This window comes from Rhinatrema bivittatum, chromosome 11 (assembly GCF_901001135.1).
Source record: "Rhinatrema bivittatum chromosome 11, aRhiBiv1.1, whole genome shotgun sequence".
Taxonomy (NCBI): Eukaryota; Metazoa; Chordata; class Amphibia; order Gymnophiona; family Rhinatrematidae; genus Rhinatrema; species Rhinatrema bivittatum.
Window position 1 is genome coordinate 85,811,168 of NC_042625.1, and position 10,195 is coordinate 85,821,362.

Consider the following 10,195-nt stretch of genomic DNA (forward strand, 5'->3'; position numbering starts at 1 on the left):
TGGTTTCTAGAAAAAATATAAAGAACCTTTAATTGTTGACAAAGTGCAGCAGTTCTTAATGAGAGGGAGAGAGACGCACACAGTGCGAGCAAGAGACGCAGAGAGACAGCTGCACGGAATTACAGTACAATGGGCCAAGAGGTTTCCATGAATATAAATTACACACACACCTGTACAAAAACTATTTACAACATTTACATTTCAGATCCAAATGCAGAGCAGGAACAGCAGGCGGGCAGTCAGCTGCATTAGCGGTGTGGAGATCCAAGTTAAAGGTGACATTACATCTGGAAGAGGACAGGTCAGCCGTCAAAGCCTTGCCACGGTGAAACGGATCTTTAGCGTCAAACGTTTGCTTATTTGACCATCTGTCTTACTAGTTTGGACAATTAGGAGACTAGGATGAGTGAAGCCTCTGGGTTATATAGGTAAGGCAGCTCTGGTTTCCAGCCCTGGCAGACGCCATTTATCAGCTAAACATCCCTTGATAGGGCTATGTATGTATTAACCAGCTCCTCTCCAATCCTTTCCCAGCCCTAGGAGCAGCCATGTTAAGAGTCACAAATGACCTCATATGGAACGGGATCTAATGGGTTCTGATCTCACTTGGGACATCATTACCACTAATAAACCAACCAAATCCCGCATAGGGAAGGCCGTTTGTGACACCTTCTATTCTGGGCTCACAGGATCCAGCTGGTCCTTGTTGTTTATGATGTCATGAACAGCACTAGCTCTGTTTATGATATAGAGAGAGGGGCTCCTGCCATAGGATCCCCATCACAGCTGTTTTATCAGGACTTGTACTCCACGCTCCATCGAATGCCAAGGCTCCTGAGCTCTCCCGCACTCGGAATCGGCATGTGTGTCCAGTAACAGGCTATAAAATAAAAACGAAACAGGATCACAAGCGCTGAGCACTGGTTGCACTTGTATCCTCCAGCCTCAAAGTAGCCATCTGTCACCCATCCCCCGATAGGGGCACGGAGCCAGGGCGCAGCTCGGTTGGACTCAACTGCTCCCAGAGACTACCTCAGAAGCACAAGGAAATGCCACAGCCCTTCCAGGTGAGAGTCACCTCTCATGTACAGTTAGGGTCAACAGAGAGAAGGAAAAAAAAAGACTGGCCCATTAATTCTCCCCCCTTCTAGCAAACAAAGCCCCTTCATTAAGGAGATGAGCTCCAGAATTGATAGTTCTAAGAGGGGAGGCCAATCTGTTAGCGAGGCTCGTGGCTCGTCAAGGGGGGCTGTTGGGGGAGGGGGAGGGGGCGGACCAGGCTACGACCGTGGCATTCTGATGTAGTCGTTGCTCATTTTCCGCTGGTGGGTGGCCAGGAAGATGTCATTGTCCCGCGGGCAGTCATGGTGGCAGAGGCAGGACTTAATGATCATCATCTTGCGGGTGAAGACGTCGCCCTCTGGACACCTGAACCTCACATCCAGGGTGGTGCTGTCGTGCGGCGTGCAGCAGCGCCCGTCCGTGCAGCTCCCGCAAAACCTGGGGCGGAAGGTGCGGACGCTGGTGCAACCCGAGAACTCGTAGTGCAGGCCCTTCTCGGGTCTGGGGGTGCGCAGACACTTCTTCCCTTTCTGCAAGGGGGGGGGGGAGATAAGAAAGAACAGAAAACAGGGGTAACACCCCCCCTTTAAGCAAACAGACTGGCAGTGCGACCTAAGGCTAAGAACCAGGGCTCTAATGTTGCCTCTCCCACTGATGCTCCTTGAGACCCTGGGCATGTCACTTAAGATTATAAGTTCTCTGGGGCAGGGACCTAGCACCTGTACCTGAATTTGTTAGTTACCTTGGATGTGGAAAGGTAAATAATTACATCTAAAATCTAAATAACAGAAACTCAATTAAAGGTCTTCATGTGTTTCCACATAAAGGTCCTTTGCTATGGTAAATTCTCTGGTATAAGAGGCAGATGTACGACACATTTTTCCTATCGACCCAAAATAGGGGAAATGCTTTAGTGAATTAGGCCTAGAGAGACCTTTTCTTAACTTTCCTATTGCTATTTCCTCTTTTTCTAGTATTCCCCTGCTCCCTCTCCTCCATCCCCTCGCTAACGCCCCTGCCCTCAGGAGCTTCCCCACTACCATCGCTGCCTATAAATGAGCCAAAAAAAACCCAAAACAAACCAACCCAATCGTTTCCAAAACCCAACCCCAGCCTGAAGCAAGAGCCATGGCGTGGTGGTGACTCGTGATAATCTAAAACCACTGCTAAGGGATCAGCTGCACAATGTCACAAGGTTTAAGTCGGTGGATAGATTTTGTCTGTGCTCAGGTGTACATTGTCATGATTACGTCGCTTCAAGCCCTGGGATCTGCAGTGGCCCCCTGAGCCTTGCAGTAATGTGCACCTGTTAACCGCACTGCATCCTTGCATCAAGAAACCATTTGTAAGTACAAAACTGAAACCACTGTAGTTAGTTCAGACTGCGGCTGATGCGGAAGTTCCCGCAAGCCAAAAAAATTCAGACACAGAGCTGAGGCAGGACAGGTCAAAGAAGCAAGACCTGGCTCGGCTCAAGAAGCCAAGAACAAGCCGAAACTGACTTGAAACTCAGTCCATCGAAACAAAGCTTCGATCCTGACTCCCCCGGGGTGCAGCGTCATATAGAAGAGTGCTTGGAAGTGAACACTGCAGCCCCTCAGACTCACTGCAGCTTTCCCAGAACTATGAATGTGTGCGACAGCTGGGCTCTGTGCCTCCGCATTAAAAAAAAATAGAACGACAGAAAAGGGTTCAATTCTAGGCCCATGTTCTGCGTCCCGGGTCAGTCAGGGCTGAGGCCGCTGCCAAGGCAGTGGACAGAGATGGTCTGAGGTTTTGCACAATGGTGACATCTGGTGGCCAGGTCAGGGAGCACATGTCCCACATTCTAAGAGTAGCCACAGTATGGGACTTTTGGCTGAGAATTGTCACTGCGATGGCAGAGCTAAACGGGGGAAGAGTTGGAGGAGGTGTTATAAAATATTTTTAAAAACCCTGGGTAGTGGAAAATTTGCACCCTTGCATTCTTGGTGCCATGGCCTCAGCCCTGGTTTTGACTGAGCTGGATGTCCAAAGAAGCAGGAGGAAACTGCCTGACAAAAATGCCCCTAAACCAATACAGAGCGAGGTGGAATTGGGCATTTGCCCATCTCACCCACCTTTAAATGCAGGACTACATTTCCCATAATGCAAAGTTGAGAAAAGCAGACCTGGCCTAGCTCTAGTTGGCCTGGACCCTGGCAGTACCTTGATGATGATCTTCTCCAGCAGGAGGTCACAGGGCCGCACCAGGCACAGCCGAGTCTCCTTCTCCAGGCGGCACTGGCGGTTGTCGTTGGTGATGCGTGTGGAGATGCCCATTCCGCAGCTCTTGGAGCAGGCGCTCCACTCCGTGGTCTGCACCAGGCAGTTCTCCTGCAGGTTGTTCAGTTCGGGGCTGTAGGCCGGCACCTGCCTATAGACTGTCCCCCACCCCCATGGAAAAAAAAAAAAAGGAGAGCAAACGGTTAACACCAGCTCACCGGTCAATCAGCAAGACTCCAGATTTGTGCAGATAATCCAGGCCATTGCTTAGCACTGCATTGGGTGTTAACGCAGTTGCACGAGACTGTTCATTGATTTTACTTCCTCTTACGTCCATTCTTCATTTGATGTCATGGGAAATGTACAGAAGAGGAATCAAGGACAGCACTAAGGATTCTATTCCTCCCTCTTCTGTGCCGGTCCAATATCAAAGAGCAGTCTGGGCCGGCCTGGGTTCTATTCCCCGGGTGCCGTGGCTGGGGATGCTGTGGAGGCAGTGGTCACAGCCCCCAACGTGGAGTGCAGGGAGGGAAGGGGAGTGACTGAGTCAGTGTCCGGACTCGGGGTCTGCAGGCCCCCCCCCTTCCCTCCCACCGGCTGAACACTATCACTGCAATGCCTGGGCTAAGCGAGGCGAGAGGGGGATATATAAACTAGCAGAAGATCCAGGAGGGTTGCAAATGAAGGTTTCCGCTGCTGAAGCCCAGCACAGACTCTTTCCAACTGAGCTGGAAGCAGACAGCAGCAGCTGGGAAAAAATTAAAAAAAACAAGAGACGATCTGCTATCTTCCAGTAACCCAAGAGAGATCGTCCATCCTGCCATGCACAATCCTTAGCCATGTTTCATTACATCCCTCCAGGAAGAGAGGAGCATGCTGCTTATTTTTGTTTCATAAGTTGTAAATACTGCTTTTCTGTACTTCCTCCAACTTAATATCGTGGCAATATTAAGTCTGAGGAACTAAAAAATTAGAAATGCCCCTAAAAACAAAATTTAAAAAAAAAAAAAGTGCTGGCGGTCAGTTTAGGAAAAGGGACGCTTAATTAACGAGTGTCAATTTTCCTAACCCATGGCTGTGCACAGATTAGGAAAACGGACGCTCAAAAATTGAGCGTCCGTTTTCCTCACCGGCCGACAGCCACCTCTCCCGGGTGTCCGCTGCCCAGGAGGCGCTAGGGGCGCGCAATTTCCCCTAGCGCCTCCTTTTTACCGCGGCATCTGATTTAAATATTAAAAAATCGGGCAACCGGGAGAGGTGGATCGGCGCTCAATCACGTGCGCCCATTTAACACGCGCCGATCCTGCATCGGCCTGCACGAAAGCAGAACCACCGAGTCCCGCAGGTGCAATGACGCCTCCAGGACTGCCCAGGGAAAAAAAAAAGAAAGAAAGAAACAGAGCCGGCTGACTACCGACCTCCAGGCAGACATCTCACCTGCCAGGCCAGACTCAAAGGGGTTCTCCCGCTCGCTCTGTCCGCACCCCCACTCCTCGCAACACTTCCCTGGGATCTTCACCCGCTGAGGAACTGGGCAGTCGGGAGAGGGCAGGCGCACGTCGTCGGCACACAGGGGGACGCAGCCGATGGCCCCGTCCATGCAGGTGCACTGGTACTTGCAGCTGGGCTGGAAGCTCTCCCCGCTGCGGTACACCAACCCGCCCAAGTCACAGGTTGAGCCCTCCTGGGCTGTACAAGGAGGAAAAAAAAAACCAAAAACGAGTTTGGAAGCTGAGTCCCTGTGCTGCCATAGGGCAGGATTGCTGCATGACTCCATGTCACCTAAGACTGGGCTGATCCAGCCCTGTTACATGCCTGGAAACCTGACCAAACTCCGCAACCGTACATGCCATGCAGCAAAATCAGACAAAACCCTGTGCCGGTAAGCTCGTCATCCCAGACCTCTCCTCTCGACCCCTTAGCCATCTACTTTTCAGGATATCTACAATGAATGTACACGAGATAAGTGTGCGTACACTAGAGATCAGGAATATCTGAATATACATCGTGGCTAGGCTAAAAAACCAGACTAGCTGTGGGGTCAGGGGGTCCAGGAAGCCCTGCCGTGCACCCAGTCCTATGACATCACGTTCAACATTGGGAACAGAGTTTTTATCGCTGTCTGAAAAGGTGCAGACCCCACAATAGATTTTTAGACCCCTCTCTGAAGGCCATAGATTTCTCTTGTAGGAAATGTAACAAGAGCATATCAAAAGTCTTTTCAACTACAATAATTATCTTTCAAGTCAACCAAATGATGCTGTGTCTTTAATTAAGCATTCCCTTCCCTCACTGGTCCATTGCACCAGTAAACATGCTCCTTCCTTCTACCTGTTATTTTTAGGTTTTATTTAGCTTAAAAGCACAGTCAGGCCCTTCCTATTAATGTGCCTACAGCTCTCCCATTAACAGGAAATGCCCTCTCCGTCGGTCACCCCAGCCAGACTTTGGGAACCCTTCTACTTGCCAGGCAGGCGGGGTGGCAGCACTGTAGTCCACGCTTACCTAGGCAGATACCACTGGCAACATGGACACTGGAGTGGTCGCAGTACAGGCCTCTGTGGGGATCACAGGGTGCGCTTTTGGAGCAGGGGTCCCCGAGCTGCCTGGCACACACCTTACAGCACCCACAGGAATCCAAGATCAGGCTGGTGCCCACGGGGCAGATCAGGGGCTCCAAGGGGCACTGGCATGGATAGGAGCACTCTTCCACCTCTGCCTGCGGAGGAAAAAAAAAACCAAACATGAGATGAGAACTCTGCCCTTCGCAGCTAAGAATTAAATAAAGATGCTGGCCGAGGTTCACTGGGAAAGTTGATACTGGGAGACCAGGGGCTTCATTATTTAAACACCCACCCATTCGCCAGTGTGATCTGCAGGATAACATGAGCTAGAAAAACCAGGCTGATGAGGAGCAGTGCCAGCCTAATTCCAGACTTTCTAACTCCCATCCAGGGCAGGGAGGGGCCCTGTCATTGTGCCTCAGTGGCTAGCAGAGAGGATCCAGAAAGCCAGGACTGGAACCGGCACCCCGCTGGACACCCCACAAAGCGCCAGAGCCAAATCCCGGCCTTAGGGCACCGTCGTTAGGATCTCTTGTTCAATTTAATTACGAGCAGGAGACCTCTCGACTGACTCCACTCCAGCAAGGGCACCCTACATCACTCCTGGTTTTTAAACTCCCGACTCCAAGCACTCTGTGGCCTTTGTCATCACACAGTGCAGAGCTTGGAGCTGGGACTCCAAAACCAAATAATCCAGAGCCAGATCAAAGTGCTCCTGATGGGCTGGAGTGAGCGGAGAGGCATGGGAAAGGGGCATCAATGGTATGGTTGTTGTTTTTCTAAAGAAATTCCCCTGTGTCCTGTTTAAGCAAGAAGAGGATTGTTTGTACATGGAAAAAGACATTTGACTGAATTTCCAACAAGCTCTTCCTCTCGGCATAACTGTGCCACCGGTCCTGGCCAAACCATGGCAAAAGGAGGTACAGAGAGAGGGACCGCTGCAGGAGGAGACAGAATAGCGCCCTCGACTATCTGCTGGCGTCTAGGAATTGTATTTGATTGTCATGTTCGGACTTGTATCATTATTTTTATGAATGTTTTGACTGTAAACTTCCTCTGCCTCCTCTGCCCCTTATCCAAAGGAACTGTTATGCTCCAACTGTTTATTTAAACTAGCTGCTAAATCAGCACCCCAAGCTAGTCAATTGTTTTCTGCTTTTTTCCACTACTCCTTTAGTAGCGTTACGTTAAACTAATTCTTTCTCTCTTAATGGCCCTGAATTGTACACCCTGTTTATTGTAACTTTCTTTCTAGTTAAATGGTTTTCCCCCGGTTATGATGTAAACCGGTACGATAAGACTTCGTCTTGAGCATCGGTATATTAAAAGAATTTAAATAAATAAATAAATAGAATAAACTGCTTTCATCTGTGGCGCATGCGGAATAAAAGTAATTTTAAATAAATACATACATGATCCCCGCCCCCTCCCCCCCCCCCCGGACTCTATTTGTATGCAATATGGGAAATACAGGGGAGGGGGCGTCTGCTCCCACATACCAAAAGCACCCCCTCTCATACATCTCTAGTGCTGTTTTCACTTTATTAAAGGGTTTGAGTTGTAACCTGTGGTATCTTCCGCACCTCAAATGTAATCTCCTGCCAAGTTCAGGGCCACAACATGATGCATGAAACCGGGTCAAAACCAGGACTGGCTCAGCCTCTCTGGGCCTATTACCTCATAGGACAAAGAGATAAACCTGTTCTGGTACTGCTCCATGGTGAGACCGCACCTTGAATACCGGGTGCAATTCTGGCCACCGCATCTCAAAAAGGATAGAGCTGCACTGGAGAGAGTGCAGAGAGGGGCGAGCAAAATGATAAAGGGGCAAGGAACAGCTGCCCTACAAGGAAAGGCTAAAGACGTTAGGGCTGTTCAGTTTGGAGAAGAGACGACTGGGGGGGGGGGGAGGGATATGCAGGGCACCGGTGCAAGGGGGATTACGTGCCCTAGGCACCTTTTGCCTTATGCCACTCCCCTGCTCACACCAACACCCTCCAGGTCCTGCCCCCCCACAAGTTGCGCTGACCACCCCCACCCCCCCCCCCCTGGTCACAGCCCCGGCTCGGCTTGCGAGCGGCGGTGGCAAAGAGGATTGGAGATTCCAATCCCCACTCCTCTTTGCTGCCACCGCTGCTCGTGCCCCCTAATGGTCGGTGCCCTAGGCCCGGGCCTAGCCCGCCTAGTGTTTCCGCCGGCCCTGGGGATATGACAGAAGTCTACAAAATCATGAAAGGGCTTGAACAAGTTAACGTAAATCGGTTATTTACTCTCTCGGATAACAGAAGGACCAGGGGGCGCTCCATGAAGTTAGCATGGGGCACATTTAAAACAAATCAGAGAACATTCTTTTTCACTCACTTCATGGGGTAGCTCTGGAATTCATTGCCAGAGGATGTGGTTATAGCAGTTAGTGTTACTGGGTTTAAAAAAGGTTTGGATAATTCCTAGAGGAAAAATCCATAAATTGCTATTACAGTAATTAATAAGCAATAGTAGCCAGATACTTGTAGCCTGGATTGGCCACTGTTGGAAACAGGATGCTGGGCTTGATGGACCCTTGGTCTGACCCAGTATTGCATAATCTTATGTTCATTAAACTAGAGCACAGACCTCATATTACATGGGTGGCCTCTTGCTGCTGGGTCTGTTTGAAATCCAGCGGGCTCACACCAACCTCTTCTCAACTTTACATCTGCCTCCGCTGGACTCTAAGGTTGATCCTCCCTTCTCCCATCATAGGAAGCATCATTCAGTCCTAGATGAAGGATCTCTTCTACTTCAAACTCACCTGAGTCTGTGACGTATTCACAAACATACACCCCCCCCCCTCCCCCAACCCACACACGTGAAACAGAAAGGTAAAATAGCCACAGAAATAAATGAATCTCGGGCTGATGAGCCAGCGCCGCATGCAGAGGTCACTATGAGTTTCAGAGCTAATGCTCTCCAGTGGGACAACCGAGTCCTGCTGTACGAAGGGAAGCCCCACAGCTCTTCCTCGTTAGTGGTTTTCCTTAGATTAAGAGCCAAGCCTCTGTTCCTTCTACTGGACCTCATGTAGGAGGGATCATAGGTTGTAAAGTGATTCCCCTATGGCTGGGAACACAAGGCAGAGCAAGTATCATGTGAGCCCATCACAATAACATTCACTCAGAACAAGCCAACATGTGGTAAGATTTAGACGGGGTTTGTTTTTCCTGGGAGGGGAGGAGGTGGAATACAAATGTGTTTTTTTTTTAAAAAACGCACTTGTTTTCAAAGATCTCCTTCCCCGAGTCCACTCTTCCACTGCCTGTGCTGTACTCAGGTCTTGCAGGTAAGCAGCGGCTCTGATGATGATCAGCACTGCAGCACCGTAATGAACTTTAGTGCGGGGTAAGGAGGAGGAGGAGGAGCTGTCAGAAAACCTTAAAGCGTTCATTGCTCCTTGAAAATTATACTTCAAACCACAGCAGAATTGTGTGTGTGTGTGTGTGTGTGTGTGGTTGTGTAGGGGATCTTAATGAATTTACTGCTGACGAAATCATCACTAAGGAAAGGTCGCAAGCAGTGAGGGAGCCGGGCGAATGGGGTGGGGGGGGGGGGGGCTGTTACTCACCCAGCAGGGAAGGAGGAAGAGCAGAGAGACGGAGACGAGGGGGGCGCCCTGGAAGCTGCGCTGCATGCTGGAGGTCGGTGGGACCTGCTTCCTCGGAGCCGCCTGCTGCTTGCTCGGGAATCTCTCTGCCGAGCCCTCTCTGAGTCCCTTTAAATACTTTCCAAAGGGGTGTGCCCTGCAGCTGAGGGGCATGGCAGGAGGATCCCCCCCATCACCAAACCGATGCCCCATCCAGATCGCGAGGAAGGTTTCCAGACTGCTGTGGGCCCAGTGGTGGAGGGGCTGCCTTCGGCTTCCAAGCTGGCAAAAGCTTCACATTCCAGGTTTCAACTCTGAATCCTGGCTCCTTGCTCACCCTCTCTCCCTCTCTTTTTTTTTTTTAATTTAATTTGAAAAGTATGCAGGCTGGAACTGTTTTATCTCCACACCCCAGCTCATTCCTTCTGGCAGCATGAGTTAAAGCATTACATAAACAAGGCTTTGTTTAGTCTAATTTGGAGGAGGAGAGAGGAGGGCACCGCTTCTCAGCTCCCCCTTTCCCCTGTGGCAGGCTGAGCACGTGGTGCTGGCTGCACAAATTCTGCATCCAAATCATGTTTAGATACTGCAGTGCTCGGTAAGTGGATTTTTTTTTTTCCCAGTAAAGGGAAGGACAGACGTGGACATCCCAATATGCTCCTGTTCCCCGTCTCTGTACCAGGTTGGTGATGCACCCTATGTGAAC

General features: G+C 50.3%; 1 protein-coding gene across 1 annotated transcript; it reads right to left on the reverse strand.

Moving 5' to 3' along the window:
- Positions 1-9,811, reverse strand: LOC115072903 (CCN family member 2-like). Its single transcript, XM_029570894.1, has 5 exons — positions 9,472-9,811; positions 5,812-6,025; positions 4,744-4,995; positions 3,250-3,464; positions 1-1,592 (listed from the first exon to the last, which is right to left on the reverse strand). The coding sequence occupies exons 1-5, from the start codon at positions 9,700-9,702 to the stop codon at positions 1,281-1,283; spliced, it is 1,224 nt and encodes a 407-aa protein (XP_029426754.1). The 5' UTR covers positions 9,703-9,811; the 3' UTR covers positions 1-1,280.
- Positions 9,812-10,195: the final 384 nt, after the last annotated feature.

Bases quoted from the DNA above. Each gene is read 5' to 3' on its own strand.
- LOC115072903 (XM_029570894.1), bottom strand. From the start codon at position 9,702: ATGGGGCATCGGTTTGGTGATGGGGGGGATCCTCCTGCCATGCCCCTC. The intron at 4,996-5,811 runs GTAAGCGTGGAC...CTCCTTGTACAG, and splicing joins TGCCAGTGGTATCTGCCTAG to CCCAGGAGGGCTCAACCTGT. The intron at 3,465-4,743 runs GTGAGATGTCTG...GGTGGGGGACAG, and splicing joins CTTTGAGTCTGGCCTGGCAG to TCTATAGGCAGGTGCCGGCC.